Source organism: Ovis aries, chromosome 11, assembly GCF_016772045.2.
Source record: "Ovis aries strain OAR_USU_Benz2616 breed Rambouillet chromosome 11, ARS-UI_Ramb_v3.0, whole genome shotgun sequence".
NCBI lineage: Eukaryota > Metazoa > Chordata > Mammalia > Artiodactyla > Bovidae > Ovis > Ovis aries.
This window is the reverse complement of record NC_056064.1, coordinates 4,964,204-4,989,397: the sequence shown is the minus strand read 5'-3', so window position 1 is coordinate 4,989,397 and position 25,194 is coordinate 4,964,204. Positions and strand designations below refer to the sequence as shown.

Below are 25,194 nucleotides of genomic sequence, written 5' to 3'. Positions count from 1 at the left end.
TAATGGTGAATGGGATTGTTTCCTTAATTTCTCTTTTTTTTTCATTGTTAGTATTTAGCAATGCAAGGGATCTGTGTATTAATTTGATACAATTAAAGCAAAGCACAGTATTAGTAAAGAATGACTTAAAGAAAAGAGTAAAAAGAAAAAAAAGAGTCCCAATAGTAAAAAGTTTTCATTAAAGTCTGGTTTGGTAATATACATGTTTTCCTGTTAGCTCAGTTTGTAAAGAATCCACCTGTAATGCGGGAGACCCCGCTACAATTTCTGGGTCAGGAAGATCCCCTGGAGAAGGGAAAGGCTACCCATTCCAGTAATCTTGGGCTTCCCCTGTGGCTCAGCTGGTAAAGAATCACCCTGCAATGCAGGAGAGCTGGGTTCAATTCCTGGGTTGGGAAGATTCTCTGGAGAAGGGAAATTCTACCCACTCCAGTAGTCTGGCCTGGAGAATTCCATGGACTGTATAATCCATGGGGTCACAAAGAGTCAGACACAGCTAAGTGACTTTCACTTTTCTAATATACATGAATGAAATGGAAATGTTCATGTATTCCTAGAATAAACTTTCATGTTAAGGTATCCTGAAGATATGAAGACACAGCCTGGAATACTAGGAAAAGAAACCTGTTTTAAAAGGTCAGTTGTATGAGACAAACACAGGTCTGTCTGTGATAAACTAGGCTAAATAATTCTAGGATATTTCAGAATATAAGACTCAGTCAGTTTATTTTCTGAGCATTCCTGTATCTTTCAACCCATCAAACATTAAGAGTTACTTCACAGTTAGAATTTTTTAAAATTCAGCCAATGATCTTAACTATATTGATTCTACCCACATTTATGTTTATGGTCAAACATCATCTTTTTTGGATCTGCTGTCCCTCCTGTGACTGACATAGGACCAGTTGGTTACACAAGGAGTTCTACTGACATCCTAGTAATAACAACCAATCTTAACTGGCTGCCTGGCATTGTCTTTTCCAGGGCCTATCTCTGCCAACAACTATACACGTGTGTGCTCAGTCATGTCTGACTCTTGAAACCCCATGGACTGTAGCCCACCAGGCTCCTCTGTTCAAGAATACTGGAGTGGGTTGCCACTTCCTCCTCCAGGGGATCTTCCTGACCCAGGGACTGAACCTGCATCTCCTGCATCTCCTGCTTTGACAGGTAGTTTCTTTACCAATAAGCAACCTGGGAAGTCCCCCTGCCTAAAACTAGCATAAATGTTACAAGATTTACTGTATACATTAGGTAAGTTTCCTTCATTTTCATTTGTCTTTTAATTCAAACCGGAAAATGAAAAATGAACTCTTTTCATTTCGTAAGATGCTTCTCAGTCATTAGTACAAATACAGAAACCATTATTTCTACAACTAGGGAAAAGTTTTTAAAGTTAAAAAGCATTTTTACCCTTGAGGGTATTTAAGTAAATTCCACAAATTCAAGGAAACAGTTTTTTAAAAGTCTTATCATCTAAGCTTTATCCTTGGATAACTAACCTTTGATTTGAACTGCATTATATATAACAATGGTGATTTATGGTTACTTTACTGTTGAGTTGGAGAAGGAAACGGCAACCCACTCCAGTACTCTTGCCTGGAAAATCCCATGGATGGAGGAGCGTTGTAGGCTACAGTCCATGGGGTTGCAAAGAGTCGGATACGACTGAGCGACTTCACTTCACTACTGTTGAGTAATGATATATTTTTTAACGGATTTATTATTATCTCTTACACTGAACACTGAGTATACAGGAAGGCAAATAAATATAAACATGTTCTTTCTAATACTGTGTAATAAAATATATGATAATCTAAATGAATAACGACCCTATGACCATTCTGAAATATAAATATAAAACCACAAAGTCAATTTGATTTAAAATATATAGTATTTGAAAACTAATTTGGATTTTATAAGCATGTGATTAAATATAACTAGTAAAGTTTGAGACCACACAATTGCTATATTCACAAGAGATTTTTTTCCCCCTCCTTCCATTTGACCAATGTATGGGAACTAAAACACAATAGTAAAGCTGGAAAAGGCTAAGCAGCATGGAGAAAGTATCTACCATATGGATCTTACATGTTCAGTAAAATGAAGGAGCTGATTTTGTAATATTTTATAAAACCAAGTCTGATGACAGACTTTGGTAGCATATGCATTTAAGTCAACTATATTCAGACTATACTTAGAAACTTACATACAAGAACTTGTGATTTAATATGCTAAATATTAGTCTGAGGATATCATTTCCTTGAGGTTAAAGTGAAATGGTAACAAACAAAGAAACAAAACAACCTTTTTGCCACAGGCAAAAAGACAAGGCTAGTAAAAGTTACCAAAGAATAAACAAAATTCTGGAGAGCACTTAATTCTGAAAAGGAGCGTAGAAAATGTAATGGAGTGGGAAGAAAACACATAGGAAGACTTAATAGTAATATTTTCTACTTAAGCCAAACAGTGAAGTCTAAGTGGATTCATAGGTTCATTTCACTATTATGCTTTATAAGTTAGATATCTGCTCCAATATCTTTTTGTATGTGTAAAATATTACATTATTAAAAAGAAGAGAAAATTTCCATCCCATTAAAATAACTAGACTAATGCACATTTAGGGCTTCCCTGGTGGCTCAGCTGGTAAAGAATCCGCCTGCAATAAGGGAGACCCCAGTTCAATTCTGGTTGGGAAGATCCCCTGGAGAAGGGAATAGCTACCTACTCCAGTATTCTGGCCTGGAGAATTCCAAGGACTGCATAGTCCTTGGGATTGCAAAGAGTTGGACACGACTGAGTAACTTTCACTTCATGACATTTAAGCTCAACAATGTTTCTAACCAGATGAATTTTATTTTGGTTCTATATTCCAAAATTTGCATTGGAAGTAGGGTAAAATAGTGATTTTTTAAAAATCTAGCTTAAAAATAAATAAATGTCTGCTAAGTCCAACTCTATCCCATTTGGAATCTGCAAAAAATTCTGGCTTAGAATCAGCTTAAAAAGGTAGATTATAACCGAAATTTAATGACTACACTACTATTAACTTATATCCCAAAGCCTGGCAATAACTTAGGGAAAGAAAGGGAACAGTGAAGGAAGCTCTGCTCCACTGAAGCAAAGCATTTAAAGGACTCTGACAAGGGGAAAAGAGTTCTTTTAGAATTGGGGTGGTGGACAGTAAATATTTGGTTATTTTTGTTTTAGTCTATACTCTTAGTATTAACAGTTCCTGGCTTGTATTAAACTTCCTTGAAAAGGGAAAATTCCATGATGATGACTATAAGCCAGATGGCAACTCCACTGTCTGTTATTTGGGCAGGAGCCTTCAGAGGCAGTGGACTGGTGAGGAGAAAAGAGAACGAGGCATGGAAACCAGATATATCTGAATTCGAATGTGAGCTCCACAGATTGGTGGCTAAGATGCTCATAAACAATGAGAGAAGGTGGAGGAAGGGGATGCAGGGGTGCACAACCTCATCCACAAGCAACAAAGAACTAAATTCTAAATCGCCAGAGACAGCTCCTTTCTCTGGGTACTTTATAGAAACCACAGCTGGTTGTCAGCATTATGGAGAAAAGGCCTTCGGAAGACAGAAGTCGGCAAGAGGGTTGAGGTGACCTACCTTCTCCCACAATCTCTTCTCTGGCCACACGGTACTGGCCATAAAGAGAAAAAAGCTCTCAGAAAGGCAATTTAACACATCTTATATTAATATTAAGGTACACCAATGTACTGAAGTAGTATTTTCCAGGGAGACAAGAGTCAGAGAAGAGAGGAAGAAAGTCTCTGACTGTGGCTTCTGCTGTTTATATATATTTTTCTTTCTAAAAAGTACTTGCAGCAGTTTTTTTTTTTTTTCCCCTTTTGCTTCCAAGAATAAGATCTTAGCTGATCATGTGAATTTCTGAACCGGTTTAAAAGTCAGAACCTGCAAACTAAAACAAAGCTATTTCTGTAAAAGCCTGGCATTCAAAGCCCATGAATTCTGCCCCAGCTTGATTAATGTGTCTGAGAAGATAGTGACTTCAGGGATTTGCCAAGGGCTCTTCCACACTGTCTAGATTCTGATTCAGCACTTACTGAGCAACTACACAACATGACAGGCAAGGTGCCAAGCACTTTCACACACCCAGCTTCAGTCTGAATTCTTTCACATTGACATTTATAAAGATGTTGAAATAATAATGTATTCTTGAATACTTCTGTTAAAAACTGTCAACATTGTCCATTTCATATTATAACGACCACTACACAGTTTTCCAAACAATGTCTATTACCAGAGCATCAGAAACTATCCACACAGCCTGACTCTAACTCAGTATTCCTCACTACAAAGATTGCTCCTGAGAGCTTTTAGATTCTTTTCCCATAATTTCAGTAAGTGTCAATGGAGGTGTCCTCTCACAATACTAGTTATTAACGTGAATGCAGGCAATTTATTTAATCTCCATGAGACTCATTTTCTTAGCTGCGATGTGGGGAATACATACCTATTGCACAAGGTTGCTGTGATCATTAAATAACGTATATAAAATCCTAACACATTGTAGGTGTCACGGAGAGGTGAATCAGAATCCCATATCTGTTGAAGGCAATTTTCACAGTGATAGCAAATTTAATCCTCCCAGTCCTCAAATTAAGAACCCCTGATAATTGCCCACTGACGGGAAAAGTTGAAACTCGTGAATTTCCCAAACCTAGAACAACAAACTAGATGCAACCTACTTTTTCTAGCCTCATATCCACTTTCCCTTCTCAGCATATAAATTCTTCATCCTATTCTGAGAAAATGTTCTTCGAACCTGCCACCGTCTTTCAAACGTTAACGTGCTTATACATATTAATTCTTATCTAGAATGCCACCACTCACCTTGACACTTCTGTCTGATGAACTCTCATTTAAACTTCACTGCCAAATTCAAACATTATCTCTGCTGTAGGTTTTCTCCAGCTCCCAAGATTTACTTTACTGTCCCCTTCTCTTTGCTCCAAAAGCACTTTCACTTATCTATATTACTGTACTTACTCCATATTGTCCTTATTTGTTTGCATATCTTTTTCTTCCCCATTAGACTATATTACTTCAGCAACTCCAAAATTAGCAGCACACATTCTTTCAACTGACCAGAACTATGGCCTTTTCATGGTTATTTCCCTGAGCATGGTGCCAAGTATACAACAGGTCCACAATAAATGAGAAAGGCCCAGGAAACACTGAAGAAATTAAGGTGGCCCTAACACAAATAACAGCGGCAAAGGAGAAAAGCGTGTGACGCTGTAATGTGAATCTTCTTGGCTGCTACTGCTTTAGCTCTCACCAAAGGACTGGTTTCTTTGTCCCTTGTCATCTAGAGACCTTTGTCCTACCTATCCAAAAAGCCTTCGTCCCAGCTCCAGAGACACACTCAGCAAATCCTGAAAATAGATTTCTTTTCAAAGTTAGATATGTCCAGCTATAATCCTTTGTGAGCAATGACTACTAGCATTCATTAATATGATCTTCATCTTAATCTGTAAGATTGGACCAAAAAAAAATCCTGAATATATCACATCTCAGTTCAGTTCAGTTCAGTCGCTCAGTCATGTCCGACTCTTTGTGACCCCATAAATCGCAGCACACCAGGCTTCCTTATCCATTACCAACTCCCGGGGTTCACTCAGACTCACGTCCATCGAGAGTCAGTGATGCCATCCAGCCATCTCATCCTCTGTCATCCCCTTCTACTCCTGCCCTCAATCCCTCCCAGCATCAGAGTCTTTTCCAATGAGTCAACCCTTCACATGAGGTGGCCAAAGTACTGGAGTTTCAGCTTCAGCATTATTCCATCCAAAGAAATCCCAGGGCTTATCTCCTTCAGAATGGACTGGATGGATCTCCTTGCAGTCCAAGGAACTCTCAAGAGTATTCTCCAACACGACAGTTCAAAAGCATCAATTCTTCGGTGCTCAGCTTTCTTTGCAGTACAACTCTCACATCCATACATGACCACTGGAAAAACAATAGCCCTGACTAGACGGACCTTTGTTGGCAAAGTAATGTCTCTGCTTTTCAGTATGCTGTCTAGGTTGGTCATAACTTCTCTTCCAAGGAGTAAGCGTCTTTTAATTTCATGGCTGCAATCACCATCTGCAGTAATTTTGGAGCCCCTCAAAAATAAAGTCTGACACTGTTTCCACTGTTTCCCCAACTATTTGCCATGAAATGATGGGACCAGATGCCATGATCTTCGTTTTCTGAATGTTGAGCTTTAAGTCAACTTTTTCACTCTCCACTTTCACTTTCAAGAGGCTTTTTAGTTCTGCACTTTCTGCCATAAGGGAGGTGTCATCTGCATATCTGAGGTGATTGAGATTTCTCCTGGCAATCTTGATTCCAGCTTGTGCTTCTTCCAGTCCAGCATTTCTCATGATGTACTCTGCATGTAAGTTAAATAAGCAGGGTGATAATATACAGCCTTGACATACTCCTTTTCCTATTTGGAACCAGTCTGTTGTTCCATGTCCAGTTCTAACTGTTGCTTCCTGACCTGCATACACATTTCTCAAGAGGCAGGTCAGGTGGTCTGTATTCCCATCTCTTTCAGAATTTTCCACAGTTTATTGTGATCCACACAGTCAAACGCTTTGGCATAGTCAATAAAGCAGAAATAGATGTTTTTCTGCAACTCTCTTGCTTTTTCCATGATACAGCAGATGTTGGCAATTTGATCTCTGGTTCCTCTGCCTTTTCTAAAACCAGCTTGAACATCTGGAAGTTCATGGTTCACGTATTGCTGAAGCCTGGCTTGGAGAATTTTAAGCATTACTTTACTAGCGTGTGAGATGAGTGCAATTGTGCGGTAGTTTGAGCATTCTTTGGCATTGCCTTTCTTTGGGACTGGAATGAAAACTGACCTTTTCCAGTCCTGTGGCCATGGCTGAGTTTTCCAAATTTGCTGGCATATTGAGTGCAGCACTTTCACAGCATCATCTTTCAGGATTTGACAGACGTCAACTGGAATTCCATCACCTCCACTAGCTTTTTTTGAGGGATGCTTTCTAAGTCCCGCTTGACTTCACATTCCAGGATGTCTGGCTCTAGGTGAGTGATCACACCATCGTGATTATTGTTTGTGAAGATCTTTTCTGTATAGTTCTTCTGTGTATTCTTGCCACCTCTTCTTAATATCTTCTGCTTCTGTTAGGTCCATACCATTTCTGTCCTTTATCAAGCCCATCTTTGCATGAAATGTTCCCTTGGTATCTCTAATTTTCTTGAAGCGATCTCTAGTCTTTCCCATTCTGTTCTTTTCCTCTATTTCTTTGCATTGATCGCTGAGGAAGGCTTTCTTATCTCTCCTTGCTATTCTTTGGAACTCTGCATTCAGATGCTTATATCTTTCCTTTTCTCCTTTGCTTTTTGCTTCTCTTCTTTTCACAGCTATTTGTAAGACCTCCCCAGACAGCCATTTTGCTTTTTTGCAATTTTTTTCCATGGGGATGATCTTGATCCCTGTCTCCTGTACAATGTCATGAACCTCTATCCATAGTTCATCAGGCACTCTATCTATCAGATCTAGGCCCTTAAATCTATTTCTCACTTCCACTGTATAATGACAAGGGATTTGATTCAGGTCATACCTGAATGGTCTAGTGATTTTCCCTACTTTCTTCAGTTTAAGTCTGAATTTGGCAATAAGGAGTTCACGATCTGAGCCACAGTCAGCTCCTGGTCTTGTTTTTGTTGACTGTATAGAGCTTCTCCATCTTTGGCTGCAAAGAATATAATCAATCTGATTTCAGTGTTGACCATCTGGTGATGTCCATGTGTAGAGTCTTCTCTTGTGTTGTTGGAAGAGGGTGTTTGCTATGACCAGTGCATTCTGTTGGCAAAACTCTATTAGTCTTTGCCCTGCTTCATTCTGCATTCCAAGGCCAAATTTGCCTGTTATTCCAGGTGTTTCTTGACTTCCTACTTTTGCATTCGAGTCCCCTATAATGAAAAGAACATCTTTTTTGGGTGTTAGTTCTAAAAGGTCTTATAGGTCTTCATAGAACCGTTCAACTTCAGCTTCTTCAGCATTACTGGTTGGGGCATAGACTTGGATTACTGTGATACTGAATGGTTTGCCTTGGAAATGAACAGAGATCATTCTGTCATTTTTGAGATTGCATCCAAGTACTGCATTTCGGACTCTTTTGTTGACCATGATGGCTACTCCATTTCTTCTGAGGGATTCCTGCCTGCAGTAGTAGGTATAATGGTCATCTGAGTTAAATTCACCCATTCCAGTCCATTTTAGTTCGCTGATTCCTAGAATGTTGATGTACACTCTTGCCATCTCCTGTTTGACCACTTCCAATTTGCCTTGATTCATGGACCTGACATTCCAGGTTCCTATGCAATACTGCTCTTTACAGCATCGGATCTTGCTTCTATCACCAGTCACATTCACAACTGGCTATTTTTTTTGCCTTGGCTCCATCCGTTCATTCTTTCTGGAGTTATTTCTCCACTGATCTCCAGTAGCACTTTGGGCACCTACTGACCTGGGGAGTTCCTGTTTCAGTATCCTATCATTTATCATATCTAAGATCCGTAATACTGATTATAATATATACCATTATTTTATGTAGTGCTGAATAATATGCTGCCAGTTACACCATGACATTTACTGTAAGAGGCATTTCAATTTCAGAGATGCTAGAGAGAAAATAGATACATACAGACATATGTACACACACAAACCCCTATGTGTGTGTACAGAACTTCCCAGGTGGTACTAGTGGTAAAGAATGCGCCTGCCAATACAGGAGACATAAAAGAGACGAGGTTGATTCCTGGATTGGGAAGATCCCCTGGAGCGGGGCATGGCAACCCATTCTAGTATTCGTGCCTGTGTCTTCATGGACAGAAGAGCATGGCAGGCTGCAGTCCATGTGGTCACAAAGAGTCAGACATGACTGAAGCAACTCAGCAAGCACACATGTGCATGTACATACACACGTAATTACTTATCTATATATTTGTTTTATAAATATTGGTGTGTATCCATATGCATACAGTCATTTCTCAGTGTTGGATACCAAAATCCATGGATGCTCAAGTCCCTTACATGAAATGCTATTACAGTTGCATGAAATCTATGCACACCCTCCCTGTATACGTTAAACCATCTCTAGATTACTTATCATACCTAATACAATGCAAATGCTATGTAAATAATTGCTTTATGGCAAATTCACGTTTAGTTTTTGGAATTTTCTGGAATTTGTTTTTTCGAATGTTTTCAATTTGTGGTTGGTTGAGCCTATAGTTTTGGAACCTAAGGATATGGAGGGCTGACTGTACATGTCTGTGTGTACCCTAGAATCAGGTAAATAAAATAAATCTGGTTTGAAGAAAAATGTCTGATTCCTGCCTGTTCTCCTTACAGTATTAGCAGAGAAAGAAGAAAAAAAAGTATTGTTCAGAATTAGACACAAAGAGCTAGGAAGAAAAGGCACTTTGGTGTGGACCCCAGATGGTGGCAGTCAAATGGTAAACAGTAATTCTCAGCAACATGACTAAAGAATTACTCATTCGTTAGTTATTAATTTAGTAATTAGTATGTGTCAGGTACCATGCTTTTGAACTGTGGTGTTGGAGAAGACTCCTGAGAGTCCCTTGGACTGCAAGGAGATCCAACTAGTCCATTCCAAAGGAGATCAGTCCTGGTGTTCTTTGGAAGGACTGATGCTAAAGCTGAAACTCCAATCCTTTGGCCCCTCATGCAAAGAGTTGACTCATTGGAGAAGAGTCTGATGCTGGGAGGGATTGGGGTCAGGAGGAGAACAGGACGACAGAGGATGAGATGGCTGGATGGCATCACCGACTCGATGGATGTGAGTTTGAGTGAACTCTGGAGTTGGTGATGGACAGGGAAGCCTGGTGTGCTGCAATTCATGGGGTCGCAAACAGTCGGACATGACTAAGTGACTGAACTGAACTGATGATAACTTAAACAAAAGTGATGGCAGTGAAGATCAAGAAGACTGATGGATTCAAGAACTGTTTAGAAACAGTCAACAGTAAGTACTAATGAATTAGATATGGTTGTTAAGGGAGAGGAAGTAGTTACGATGAGATCTGCTTCTTTGACTTTGTGCAACTGGAAGGTGTCATTCACAGAAACTGGGAACACTGGTAGAAGGTCTATTTGGGGAGAAATGGGTAGATGAAGGTATGACGTGACTATCATAAATCCTGCCTCAGACAAGTTGCATGTGAAATGCCTTGAAGAGATCCAAGTGGACATGTGGATGAGACAATCGGATATGTGTGTATGAAGGTCAAAGGAATGTCCCACTCCCCAAAATTTCTAAGACTGAACACTGAGGACTCCAAATTGATACGGAATTGGCTGGTGGAGAGAAAAGAGCCTTGGAGTTCCCACATTTAATCCTTCCCTTAACTCAGTACCTAGTATAGTTGTTCCCAACCTATAGGCTACCTCTAGCTCTTAGAGCTAGGAGAATCAAGAATCTTCTTTCCTACTTGAAGCAGCAAAAACATTTCAAGATGTTTCAAGTCTGAACTCTGACTACATTTTTTAAAAGAAACATGACCATTTTGGTTACTGAACCAGTATTCTATCTCTTATCTTCCAAGAGGAAAAATATTTTTAAGTGTGTATGAGGGGGAATAAGCTTGAGATCGGCTATGTTATTACCTCTGAAACAGTATAATGTTAAAATTACAGCAAGTAAAAGCACTCATATGCATTTAAAAAATAGTAACAGTTGCTCAGTGTGCCAACTTAATAAAGATAACCTATGAGCCTGTTTCCTATTCTGTGAATATACATGCAGAAATTTCGTGCAGATTAGAAGTTTTAACAAGCCCAACACTGTTTGTTGTTGCTGTTGTTTAGTCGCTCAGTCATATCTGACTCTTTGCGACACCACAGACTGTAGCCCACCAGGCTCCTTTGTCCATGGGACTTTTTGGGCAAGAACACAGTATTTAGAACAAAGTAAATTCTACTATTCATTTAAAATATTTTATATAAAATTGAATTAATTTGTCTTTTCAGAGCAAAAGATGTATGTACTTCTCCATTTTGAGGAAGTACATAAAAGCAACTGTAAACATTAAAAACTCACTTCTCTTCTCTGTCTACACTCTTCTCTATATTGGCAGTTTTATTCTCTTGGGCACAACCAAGTACTGTAAAAATACATTAATAACCCAATGCTGCTCTCTAGTGGTAAATATAGAATATACTTTATTACATGGTTTTGCTTTCTAATACCCGTTCAAACAACGGAATTCTCAGAAAATCAGCAAGAGAAAATGTATATTACAGGTATAATTTCTTATTCAGTGATTGTTGACAGGAGACGAGTCACTCAGCACCTAGTCACTACTACTACTTTATGTACAAATATTTTTCATGGGGGAAAAAAAAGCACAAATTGATGTTTGTTTTAAAAGTAAATTCTTATCACTTGGTAGGTACCATAAGCTATTGCATTACTTCAAGTATAGTCTAAGAAATAGCTTAGCCATACTGAATACACACATCCTTTAGCTTTAAAACTAAAGTAATATATCTCAATTCTTAAAAGAAAAATTTTGTCTGTTTGAATTTGTTTAAATTTAGCATTTAAGTATGCTCTTATTTAGTTAATAAATTAAATTTAGTAGCCCAAAATTATATCATTATAATATCCTATTTTATGTTTGTATGCTCAGTTGCTCAGTCGTGTCTGATTGATGCTTTACGACCCCATGGACTGTAGCCTGCCAGGCTCCTCTGTCTACGGGATTCTCCAGGCAAGAATACTAGAGTGGGTTGCAATTTCCTACTCCGGAGACAATATCCTGTACTTATATATAACACTTACAGCTTGGTAAGTGTATTAGGAAGACACCGTATTATCTCTACAAGCCTGAGAAAATTTAAATCTATTGCTTTGAAAATTTTGGTTAAGTTGATTTTTTTTTTTCCTAACTTGGAAAAAAATCCACTTGAATAAACAAACTGCTCGCTAAACAGTGTTCGGGATAGGACTAGGGGTAAGGGTAGGACTATTTATTCAACAAAAACAACTAGAATAAGAACAACAATATAAACAAACTTTGTAAGAAGATCCTTTCTCATGTTAAATAGCTTGATATTAATAGAATATTTTATTAAATTCTTTATATACTACATCTCTCCAAGAAGGATTGGAGGAAATTTTCAACAAAAGAAATATAGAATCACGTTAGCAAAGCAGAAATAACATGAAATTCAAGAGAAATGAGCATGAAAATATAGTAACCAATTTGTTAACTAAATGCTTCAAATATGAATCTGAGCTTCCTAGCAACAAGAGCAAAGAATTCATGATTTACATATTTCTTACAGTGATGAGAAGAGTAAGGCTTTCTCATTCCTAAATAAGATATTTTCTAGCCTTAATTCTAAATCTAATTTCTCATATGGACAATTAGTAAGTGATAACAAACTTATCAAGAATTACTGTAAATTCACAAATCAATAGATTTTATTTGCTTAGTTTTGTTTTGCATTTAAGAGAGGCCAAATGAACACAGTTTAACCGATCTAACTTAACCCAAACTCAGAGCAGTGAATAGAGAACATGTCTTCAGATATGATTTCTCTCAGCAGACTTACGATAAAAGTTGAACAGCATATAATTAAAAATACATAACCTTTAGTTAGAGCTTGACATCTGCTTTTTCACATTTAATCCATTTTTGTTTCTTACGCATTTGTTAGGTTAAAGTTCCTTGAGTGTAAAGGTCTACTTCCACTCTCTTTGTGTCTTTCACTGAGAAATGGTCATAGCGGACATTCAGTTAACAAAAAATTTACTGATGATGAAACAAACCTCATCACTAGTGGTTTTGTCTTTTAGGTGAAGGGTTATTTTATCTTCATTGTTACCTTATAACAGTCTCCTCCAGGAATGATTTCCTGAATATATACCAATGGACCTTCATTCCGGTTAATTCCTCCTAGGATCTTCAGACCAAGGCCTGTTTTCTTGGTAACTGTAATCATCTGAAAGGCAGGATCCCTAAGATAAAGTAAATTAGCATGCATAAATTAGCCTAGAGATAGTGGTCCACCAGGGAGACCCTGCCCAGAGATGGGTACCTACTTTTTCTTTAAACTATTTGTTAAATTCTTAGACCTAGATAATTCAAAATACTCAGTACATACTAGCAATGACATTATTAAAAGTATGATCATACAAAGGCAATCAAATGAATTTTCTTAGCCCTAATTCTAATTTTTCTGTAAAACAAATCTAATTTTTCTGTAAACCAAACAAATTTTTGGTAAACCAAACAATAAGAGAAATTACAGCAATAACGCTTATTTCTTTGGAGTAGAAGAACACTTTAAAAATATTATTTAAACAAACAAAGATTTATTAAAGGTAACTGCAGAGACTTGCTTTTAACTGACTTTTTACTACACTTTAGGATTCCAAAACGAAACATTTTAATGAATCCGGTAAGTGAATTTTAAAAGACACGCTTGTGGCCATTTTAAGCAAAATAAATATAACCTTTATTTGAATCTAAAAAAAAACCACCTCAGTTTATTTTAAGAGTATTTTTCTTGTACAAAGCACATGCTCCAGCTGTGATTTCTGCTGGACATAAAAGTGATGCTATTAGGAAGGAAGGAACTGTTAAAAAGAATTCTGCAAAATGCACACCCTCCCCCCACCCCAAGTTGTGTTTCTGAATAGTGGTCAGAACAGATTTTACTGGTCCAAGAGAATTTGAGTAAAGTATGAAATGAAGCTCAGGGCTTACTTATGGTGTAGTGGGTATTGTGCTAAGCAATATTCACACATTATGTTATTCATTTAATATTTATAAAATCCCTAATATTATTACCCTCATTTTTCTAAAAGAACCCAAATCTGGGCAGGTTGACTTGGTGGCCTAAAGTTACAAAGCTGGAGAACAGCAATGTGAGCCTGGTCTATCTCGCTCCAGAGCCAAAGTATGGTCTAAGTAAGGTCTAAGATCTAAGAGCACCTCAACCTCGATGTTGCACTGGTACATTAAAGCCATTGTTGAATACAAGACTTCGAGCTGTCTTCAAACGTGCCATCACAGAAACCACTGTTAAAAAGAGTTAGTTCATATTTTACATAAGGTTACAGCTTTAAAAAATTTTTTATATTTAACTTCTGCCATAGAAATTCAAGCTGTATCTTCATGAGAACTTGTATTCAAAAGTTAAATCATAAAAAAGTATAATGAAAGAAATTAAAACTTTAAAAGTCCGTTATGATTGTATTACACTGAATTCAACTCTAGGGTAAGAAGGCCTATGTGGTTACTAGCATAATAGTCAGTTAGCTAGGAAAAAAGGCAGAAAATGTTCTATTGTCAGATTTCAAAATCTTTCTTGAAGGGAGATTAGGCTGCAAGGAGATAAAGAGATGAAGCCTAGAAGCGGGAGAGATGAAGGAGAAAGGGGACAAAGGTCTCATTAGGCACCTCCAACAATCTCTTAAACTGTCTAAATGTAAATTCTTCTCAATGGGGGTACACACGATCTCCAGCACACATTATTTAAAGTATTCCTCCTTTTCTAACCCCAGCACAGAGTATCTATGATGAACACAGCAGTGTATTTACTTGCTAGGCCCTTATTTTAAAATTCCCTCACTGTAGGACTTCCTTAGTAGTCCAGTGGTCAAGACTCTGTGTTCCCATTAAGCGGGCCTGGGTTTGATCCCTGGTCAGGGAACTAAATCCCACATGATGCAACTAAAACCCAGTATAGCCAAACAAATAACTAAATAAAATTTTTTTAAAAAGTCTCTCCTTGTTAGGAATTTACTTAATTTTTTTGCAATTAAAAATAGTTCTGCTGCTCAAATTTAATGCAGAAATACTACTTTTTACCTAATCAGATCAATGTAAATTTAGAACTTTGAAAATGTATGACAAGGCTTTAGGAAAGAGGTGCTCTTGCACATTGTTGGTGGTAATAAAAAATGGTACAACCTCTGAAATGGGGATTTAGTAATCTCTAATTTACCCTCTAGGCTTTCCTGGTGGCTCAGTAGTAAAGAATCCACATGCTAGTGCGGGAGACATGGGTTTGAGCCCTGGGTTAGGAAGATCCCCTGGAGAAGGAAATGGCAACTCACTCCAGAATTCTTGTCTGGGAAATCCCATAGACAAAGGACCCTGCGTCCATGAGGTGGCAAAGGAGTCAGACACAACTTAGCAACTAAACAACAACAAGAACAACAATTTACCCTCTAATCTAACAAACTCATTTTTAGGAAGCTTTCCCAAAGATAATTTGGTGACAAATATAAAATGACTTGTATACTAGGTTAGTTATTTGGCATAATTTGTGATCACCAAAAATTGCAAATAATTCAAATGTCCATCAATAAGGTACTGGATAAATAAACTATGACACTGATATATTAAGAACAGAATACTATACAGTTACAACAAGCTACAAGGAAGAACTTTATAAACTGATATGAAGTGACCATCAGGACATAACTTTAGTTTACAAAAGGCCTGGTCAAAACATCATATATACAGGACCTCCCTGGTGACTCAGGGCTTCCCTGATGGCTCAATTGGTAAAGAATCCACCTGCAATGCAGGAGACTCTGGTTTGATTCCTGGGTCGGGAAGATCCGCTGGAGAAGGGATACACTCCAGTATTCTTAGGCTTCCCTTGTGGCTCAGCTGGTAAAGAATCCACCTGCATTGCAGGAGACCTGGGTTTGGTCCCTGAGTTGGGAAGACCCCCTGAAGAAGGGAAAGGCTACCCACTCCAGTATTCTGGCCTGGAGAATTCCATGGACTGTATAGTCCATGGGGTAGCAAAGAGTCAGACAGGACAGAAGGACTTTGACTTTCACTATCCTGGTGACTCAGTGGCAAAGAATCCATTGCCAATGCAGGAGACACAGGTTAACCCCAGGTCCAGGAGGATCCTACAAGCCACAGGGCAACTAAGCTTGTGCGCCACAACCATCCAGCCTGTGCTCTACAAGAGAAGCCCGCCACAGTGAGAAGCCCACGCACCACAACTAGAGAGCAGCCCCAGTTCCCTGCAGCTGGAGAAAAGCCCAAGCAGCAACGAGGACCCAGCACAGCCCCAAAATACCACTATATACAATACGCTACATTTTTGTCAAGAATGCACTGGCAAGTGGAGCCTGGGATACTGGGTGTTTTAGAACATCTTGCCTTAGTAATAGATTTCTTTCTCATTAGTTCTATTTTGCCTTAAGAAGTTGAATAAAACTCTGTGCTGCCACAGAGCAAAGCTGTTCAGTACCAGTGCATGGAGCACTGTGGACAGAATTCTTCATCAACACAGCTGGGCCTGGCTTATGTCCCTAGGAGACTGGAGCTTCCCAGTGCTCCCAGGATGAGGCATCAGAGAAAGATACACTGAGTTTAACTGACCTGACACCATTCTCTAGGAAAGACCTTAAAACTTGAGTCAACACTGGTGTACACTCGTTTACTACATAAGCAAGAGTAGAAGACTATCTAATGTCCAGTAGAACTTTATAGAGAATAAACAATTGTTTTGAGAAAAAATATAATTATATACACACATATATATGACATGCATATATATTCACATGGATATGTATTTCCTCATTCAAAAAGAAACACTGAAAGAGAATGAACAAAAAAGATGGTATTTATAGGAGAAAGAGGGCACGGAAAGAAGGGCAAGACTGAAAGCAGGCCTTCTCTGAGTGCACTTTGTTCTATGTGTCACATGTTTACAGAATGACCACCAATTCTTCCCCTCTCTGTCTGGATGGCCCCAGAATGTGGCTTTACTGTTCCTTCCCTTAAAAAGTAAAGTCTGTAACTCTAGACCTTGAATTCGGACTTGTTACCTACATTGTTTCAGTCAATGGTGCATAAGCAAATGTGAGGAAAACAGACGTTTGAAAACCACTCGTGCTTGCTGCTGGGAACCACTGTGCACCACGTGAGAAAGCCTGAGCTCGCTGCCTGGAGGAGGGGAGACCAGGCTGAAAGAGACCTCAGCCAGCCAACCTTCTAAACAAGGCCCCCAGAACACATCAGTGAGGCCATCCTACAGGATCCGGTGCAAATTGGAACCGTCCACAGAATCATGATAAAGAATAAATGCTTGCTTGTTTTAAGGTATTAGAGCTTGTTTGTTATTCAGCAAATGTTAATTTTACATTATGTTATAGTTATACTGGAATTATAAAATATTTTAGATATTTAAAAAATCAGACCAAATGTTTAAAAATCCAGCTCTATAAATAATTCTAAAAGAGAAGGCAGGATTTACCCTATACCTTGATTTACAATGAAAGGTAATCACTGATCAACCTTTTTATTACCACTATCTTACACCACAGGTAGTTAGCTGTATGAAACTTTCCCCCAACATTCATTAATATTCTATATATTTTAAACTATGACACTTCAAACATATTAAATTTAATTTAGAAATTACTTTTCAAGCAGACTGGATGATGCTACAGAAGATGTATTTTTATTCATGGTTTCACCACAACTGTAGCCTTGGATTTAACAGCTGCGTAAATGAAGATCTTGACGAAGAGTCTATAAATTCTTCTTTTTCCTAAGATTGGAGAGTAGAAAATAAATTGTCATATCTTAGAATAGTCAAATTTGATTTCAGCTTTGCATAAAAACATTATATATACTTTGCATGTAAACAATATATGCCTGTGTATAGATGATAGATATTTATATATTTTATATATTTTAAGCTATGGCATTTTAGTCATTGCTGATAATATCTTAAGAACTGTATAGACAGTTCTATAGATAGACAGCTAGATGGAGTTACAGGACTATATCTATATCATTATATAAAAATCTGCATTTTCTAGCAGAAGTGAAGAACACAGTTTTAAGTATTGGTAACTATTGTAGCTTCTACCATTAGTAAGCTTAAAAACCACATAATAAAAGACTGAGTAGAACGTCTCTTGTGAGCACAAAGCTAAAAATTTTATAGTCAGATCATCTGCAAAATAATTATACAATCCACTCTGAAAAAAATAATATTGTCTCACCTAACTATCTTGACAGACTTCCTGCAGGTCCTACATTACTCTGACTCATGTTACTCCAAGAGCTTCTTAAATGCTTTCCTATAAAAAGAAAAAAAATACTATTCTTAATGTCTTATATACAGCTCCACTTGAAAATTACAGAGAATAGCACAGTTTCATTTAATTGAAAAAACTGTATTTAAACAGAGATTTACCACTTCTGCATATGAAATACACATGAAGTACAAAAACGTGAAGTTGAAAAAGACATCAGGATCATTTAGCACAACCCTCTTATTAAAGAAATGAGAAGTTAGATTCAGTGGAGAAGGAAATGGCAACCCACTCCAGTATTCTTGCCTAGAGAATCCCGTGGATAGAGGAGCCTGATGGGCTGCTGTCCACAGGGTCGCACAGAATCGGACACGACTGATGTGACTTAGCAGCAGCAGCAGGATTCAGAGATTGCGTTCTTTCCCTGTGCAAATGAGAAATAGCCAATTGTTTTCGCAGCTAGAACTCAGACTTCAGAGCCCACAGCACGGAACTTGACATCAGACAAGCCTGGGTTCCAATCTGAGCTTCTAGGCTCCTTCAAGTGTCAGTTTCTTCATAGGTACAGCAGGTAGTAGGGATGGTTTTCATGTCAAAATGTACCAAACTGTCTCAGTAGAAATATGTGCTATCTGTTATAAATCAAAAATACCTTAGTAAAGTTAAATTTAAAAAAAATCTGATTTCAGTTAAGAACGTCAGCATGACTTTGGCATGTGTCTTCTTTCCCTCTAAGCGCCCACAATACAAGAGTAAAGGGTTACAAACAGTATGAACTCATAATGTTAAAGGAAAAAATGAAAGAAAAGCCATGAGATGAAAAATTTCAATTAATTTCTGGAAGACAAAAAATAGACAGCAGGATGATAATTGGTAAAAAGAGGACTGAGGAAGCTGAAAGCTAGGGAAAGGCTTTGTAACACTTTTAAGATTGAGCACACATAAAGAAAATGGTAATATCTATAGGGTGTACTGGGGTAAACAGAGGTGGCATTTACACCTCTAAGAAGCCCAAGGGCAACCACTAACTCAGCACACCATATCTCACTCATGGCAAAATTCTGACCTCAAAAACAGCCAGAGCTGTAGATCAGCCTATCTTGCAGAATCCCACAGAGGCTGAGGACTCAGGACCCATAGTTCTAAGCAGAGAGAAACTGAGGTAGAGAATTAAAATCTCTTCTCCAACTACTTATGTGAAAGAAACCCTAGATTCTTCCACCAATAAATTAAACAGATTCTGAAGAAGCACCAACTACCTTCTGAGATCCTAACACAGAGCTGTATCACTGGCCTGGATGTTAAAAACCTGCTTCAACTTTCACAGCCCCTGTGGTAGAAAGCAACAGAAACTGTGGGAGCATGCGCATCAACCGCAGCAGGAGAGGGAAGCCACCAAGCAACACTGCTGTCAGCAGCAAGAGCCCAGTGGCCAGGAAGCAGGAAGTTTACTCAGTATCCCACGCAGGAAGGAGGGGGAACTTGAGGGAAGAGCTTAAAATCCTAGGGCTTAACAGAGTAATGACCCAAGTCAAGCAGTCTTGTGGACTGCTGCATCAGTCCACAAGACTAAGACAGCTGTATCAGAGGGTTCAATTCTAAAAGCAAGTTTTCATAAATACATTGGAGACTGCTTTATTAATACATGTTTGGAGAAGATTCCCAACCGTTCAGTGATGAAGTTTTGATATTACAATATTAGCAACTACCATTTGGCATCATGCATCACACACTATGCTAAGTATTTCAAATGTATTTATCTTATTTAATACCATGGAAAATACATTATATTTAAGTTAAAAAAAAAAAAAAAGCAGAGTTCAACTGGCAATACTGCTATATGGTAGCCATACAGTCTTAGAAAGTTACCTAACTTCCTGGCATCGCTTTATATTAAGGTAAGGACAGTAACACTTAGCTCAAAGGGTTGCCAGGAGGATTAAGGGACATGTGAAAAACTGAGCCCTTTTCAGTGTTACCAAAGCAAGTAAGATCTGGTAGTGATTTGTCTTAACAGAGCACTGGGTCCCTGGATCATAGATATCCAAGCATAATGGATGTGTCATTGTTAAATTTTATAATAGATTCCATATAGTGTCACTTAAACTTTTTACCACTTTAAAGTATTAAAACAAAATTTCAGTTTTTAAATTATTTCATTCACCTAACATACTGACATTGTCTTAAGTGCTGGAGGTAAAAAAAAAAAAAAAAAAGCGAAGAGTCTATCCCTAGAGATAATCAAATGAACAGACATTCGGAGGGTGCTGAGTGCCCTGACAGTGATATGCACTGGGTGCTGGGGACTTGGAGGAGTCATCACGCAACATCAATACAGCCAGACATGCTACTAGAGCATTTTATCCTCTGAGCAGCACCAGAAGACGGGTAATATGCACCCATTTTACATTAAAAAAAAAAAATCAGTTAATGGAGAAACTATGTGACTTGTCTATGACCACAATGCTAAATAGCTGTAAAGCAGAATTTGAATCCAGTTTTACCTGGCTTCAAACGCAAGTTTTTTTCACTATAGCATACTGGAAAATTAATTAATGTGGAAAAATGTCATCCTCCAACAAAGTAGGAAAAGAGTTTTAGTTAATGTAGTAATATGCTGTTTCTCTTTTATGAAAATGATGTTGCTGCTGCTGCTGCTGCTAAGTCGCTTCAGTCATGTCCGACTCTGTGCAACCCCATACACGGCAGCCCATCAGGCTCCCCCATCCCTGGGATTCTCCAGGCAAGAACACTGGAGTGGGTTGCCATTTCCTTCTCCAATGCATGAAAGTGAAAAGTGAAAGTGAAGTCGCTCAGTCGTGCCCAACTCTTCGCAATCCCATGGACTGCAGCCCACCAGGCTCCTCCATCCATGGGATTTTCCAGGCAAGAGTACTGGAGTGGGGTGCCATTGCCTTCTCCTGAAAATGATGTTAGGTTGGTACAAAAGTAATTGTGGTTTTGGACTGTGAATTTCAAATCATTATAACTAGGTTCAAACATATTTATTAATCAAAACAGGAACCATTACAATCAACCGGTTTTTGCCAATGAGAAACAAGTTTGTTTATCCCTATAGTTTACAAATCATGCTGTGGGATTTAATAAACTCTTGGAAAGCATTTTCTGCATCCTGCTGGTTGTGGAAACGTTTTGCCTGCAAAACATTCTGATGCTTGAAGAAGTGGTGATCAGTTGGCAAGAGGTTAGGGGAATATGGTAGATGAGGCCAAATTTTATAATCCAATTCGTTCAACTTTTGAAGTGTTGCTTGTGCAATGTGTGGTTGGGTGGTGTTGTGCAGAATTGGGCCCTTTCTATTGATCAAAGCTGCTGCAGGCCTTGCAGTTTTTGGTGCATTTCATCAATTTGCTGAGCATACACCTCAGATGTAATGGTTTCATGGGAATTCAGAAAGCTGTAGTGGATCAGACAGGCAGCAGACCAACAAACTGTGGCCCTGACCTTTGGTGCAAGTCTGGTTATGGGAAGTGCTTTAGAGCTTCTTCTCGGTCCACTGAGCTGGTCACTGCTGGTTGTTGTACACTATTCACTTTTCATTACACGTCACAATCCCATTGGAAAATGGTTCATTGTAGTTGCACAGAGAAAAGGAAGATGACAGTTCAAAATGACAAGGTTTTTGATTTGTAGTCAGCTCTTTCAGGCACCTACTTAGCGAGTTACCTTTCCAATTTGCCTCAAATGGATTTGCCTCAACAATGACCTTAGATTGGTCGCTGTTGAGTTCTTTGGCAATTTCTTGTGTAGCTGTAAGAGGACCAGCTTCAATGATGACTCTCAGTTGCTCGCTGCCAACTTTCAATGGCCAGCCACTACGCTCTTCATCTTCAAAGTTCTTGTCTTCTTTGCAAAACTTCTTGAACCACCACTGCACTGTACTTCTGTTAGCAGTTCCTGGGCCAAATGTGTTGTTGATGTTGTGAGTTGGTGCTGCTGTCTTATGATACATTTATAAAATTGAATAAGAAAACTGCTCATATTTCCTTTTGTCTAACATCATTTCCATAGTCTAAAATAAATATAAAATAAATAGCAAGAAATTAAGTCACTAGCAAAAAAAAAAAGCAAGAAATGTGTATTAAAATGATGTGTAACATAACCACATTTACTTAAGAATGTATTACAATTTGTTGTTCAGTAGCTCAGTCATGTCTGACTCTGTAACCCCATAAACTAGAGTATACCGGGCTTCCCTATCCTTCACCATCTCCCAGAGTTTGCTCAAACTCATGTCCTCTGAGTCGATGATCCCATCCAACCATTTCCTCCTCTGTTGCCCCCTCCTCCTCCTGCCCTCAATCTTTCCTAGCATCAGGGTTTTTTTTCCAATGAGTTGGCGCTTCGCATCAGGTGGCCGAAGTATTGGAGCTTTAGCTTCAGCATCAGTCCTTCCAATGAATATTCAGGATAGATTTCCTTTAGGATTGACTGGTTTGATCTCCTTGCTGTCCAAGGGACTCTCAAGAGTCTTCTCCAACACCAAAATACAAAAGCATAAATTCTTCAGCACTCAGCCTTCTTTATGATCCAACTCTCACATTTCGTACATGACTACTGGAAAAACCATAGCTTTGACTAGATGGACCTTTGTCGACAAAGTGATGTCTCTACTTTTTCATACGCTGTCTATGTTTGTCAGAGAAAAGAAAAACTTTTCTTCCAAGGAGGAAACGTCTTTTAATTTCAAGGCTGCAGTCATCATCCACAGTGATTTCGGAGCCTAAGAAAATTGTCTGTCACTGTTTTTATTTTTTCCTGTCTGTTTGCCATGAAGTGATGGTACCGGATGCCATGATTTTTGTTTTTTGAATGTTGAGTTTTAAGTCATCTTTTTCACTCTCCTCTTTCACTTTCATCAAGAGGCTCTCTAGTTCCTCTTTGTTTCCTGCCATTAGAGTGGTATTATCTGCATATATGAGCTTATTGATATTTCTCCCAGCAATCTTGATTCCAGCTTGTGCTTCATGTATTCCAGTATCAAATGACAAATTTCAACAATGAAAAAACTGCAATTACGTTTGCACCAACCTAAATTAAACTTCATTACAATAATGAAATTGATTTAATCTTATCTATCCAAACAGCAGGCTTTTTTTTGTTTTGTTTTTGCCTCCACATGAAAAGGTATCCATTGTCATATTCTTAAAAATCATAAAATGCCTTTTCTTTCCCTCCTGTTCCATCCTTTATACAAGCAAGCAGGTCTTCAATTAATAGAGGTTCATTTAATGTTACATCTCCACCCCAGCACCTCAACTTCACAGCATTAATGAATGCCACAGAAAGAAAACACTATTCTTCCAATAATATTTTGAAAGAAAATATTGTTTTCCTTGTTTGGTGACTCATAACCAAAAATGGTTAGGTCAGCAAAAACAGAGAAAGTGGAATGCTGGGGAAAAATAGAAGATGGATCTATTTTAGAAAACAAATTAGTTTTACTTTGATATATAACTCCCACAATTGCATTAAAAGTTTTATTTCATATAATTAAAAATCTCATCAGATAAAAATCTGCCTACCATGCATATCTGAATAACAGATTTAATAATTTATATTCTCAGAGATGTGACATTCAGCACTTGCTAAAACTAGTTTTTACTAGACCAAAAATAAAGAAAATAAGTTGCAAAGGGATAAATACATCTAACAGATATTATGGTAAATGTTAATTGATTAAATTATCACAATGAAATATTTTTATTTTTAAAATTTAAATAAGTTAATACATTGTAGTGGGGAAATATGTGTGTGTGTGTGTGTGTGTGTGTGTGTGTGTATGTATGTTTAATCTCAGTTGTGTCTCTTTGCAGCCCCATGGATTGTAACCTACCAGTCTCCTCTGCCGATGGAATTATCCAGGCCTTATGTATCTAAATACATGGGCCTCCCAGGTGGCACTAGTGGTAAAGAACTCACCTGCCAAAGGAGGAGACGTAAGATGTGGATTTAGTCCCCTGGTCAAGAAGATCCCCTGGGGGAGGGCATGGTAGCCCATTCCAGTATTCTTGCCTGGAGAATCCCATGGACAGCGGAGCCCAGTCGGCTATAGTCCATGAGGTCGCAGAGCTGGTCATGACGAAGCGACTCAGCATGCACACACGCACGTATATGCCCATCCTATTCACCCCGCCATTCCTAAACATTAGGTGTCTACTATTCCAGTTTCTTATGAATCCTTCCAGTTCTTCTAAATACAATAAACAAGGATGAATAAATATTCTGAATCCTTAACTTTTGTTTTGACACAGAAAGTAGCTAAAATTAGGCACGAAACATCCAGCTGTTCAGGCTGTACATTGTAAAATCCCAGAGCGTATAGGTCATACAGACTCTTGATGTGGACGGTCCCTGTCAAGTGTGTGTTAGCCTTGCATACTATGTGTACTACTATACAACCTGTTTCTTATTTTAACTTAATATATAACTTGGAATTCTCTTCATATATTTTACATGGCATATTAATTCTATTTTATGTATGACTGTATTTATTTATTCCCTTTTGATAGGTATTTAGATTGCTTGAAATTTTTGCTATTATAAACATGCTATAATAAAATCTTTATATATAGGTCATATTACACCTGTACAAATATATTTGTAAGATAAATTTAGAAAAATCAGTTTATACACCTGCTAATCCGACAGAAAATGCCAAACTACCCTATATCAGAGTTGCACTAATTACCACTACGTCAACAGCAGTTGCCTGTTACTGCAAATTCTCACCAATATGATATACTATATATCTTGGATTTGACAGTCATATTGATGAAAATGGTTTCTTAATGTAGCCTGAGTGAGGCTGAGCGTTTCTTCATGGTTTCAGAATTTTTTTATCTAAACTGTGCATTCCTTTTGCCAGTTTTTTAAATTCATTGTTACCTTTTCTTTGCCGAGTTTCTAGTTCTTAAATCCTAGGGAGATTATTCCTCTGTCTGCACTAAGAACTGCAAGCATATCTTCCTCCTTCCATTCTTCAGTTCAGCTCAGTCACTCAGTCACGTGTGACTCTGCAACCCCATGGACTGCAACATGCCAGGCTTATT

The 25,194-nt window shown here is 38.2% G+C and overlaps 1 protein-coding gene across 9 annotated transcripts in view; it reads right to left on the bottom strand.

The window, feature by feature from the left end:
• The window catches only part of STXBP4 (syntaxin binding protein 4), a 231,357-nt gene that overhangs the window by 187,002 nt on the left and 19,161 nt on the right, over window positions 1–25,194 (bottom strand). For 3 of the 9 annotated variants that reach the window (XM_042255232.2, XM_060395091.1, XM_042255235.2), the window contains exons 2-5: window positions 18,414–18,545; window positions 18,089–18,166; window positions 17,500–17,628; window positions 12,925–13,057 (exon numbers count right to left, since the gene is read on the bottom strand). In XM_042255232.2, the coding sequence (XP_042111166.1) occupies window positions 12,925–13,057; window positions 17,500–17,546 (180 nt within the window). In that variant the 5' untranslated portion in view covers window positions 17,547–17,628; window positions 18,089–18,166; window positions 18,414–18,545. The remainder of the gene's footprint in view (window positions 1–12,924; window positions 13,058–17,499; window positions 17,629–18,088; window positions 18,167–18,413; window positions 18,546–25,194) is intronic. The other 6 variants (XM_042255231.2, XM_042255233.2, XM_042255234.2 and 3 more) reach the window with 2 other exon arrangements.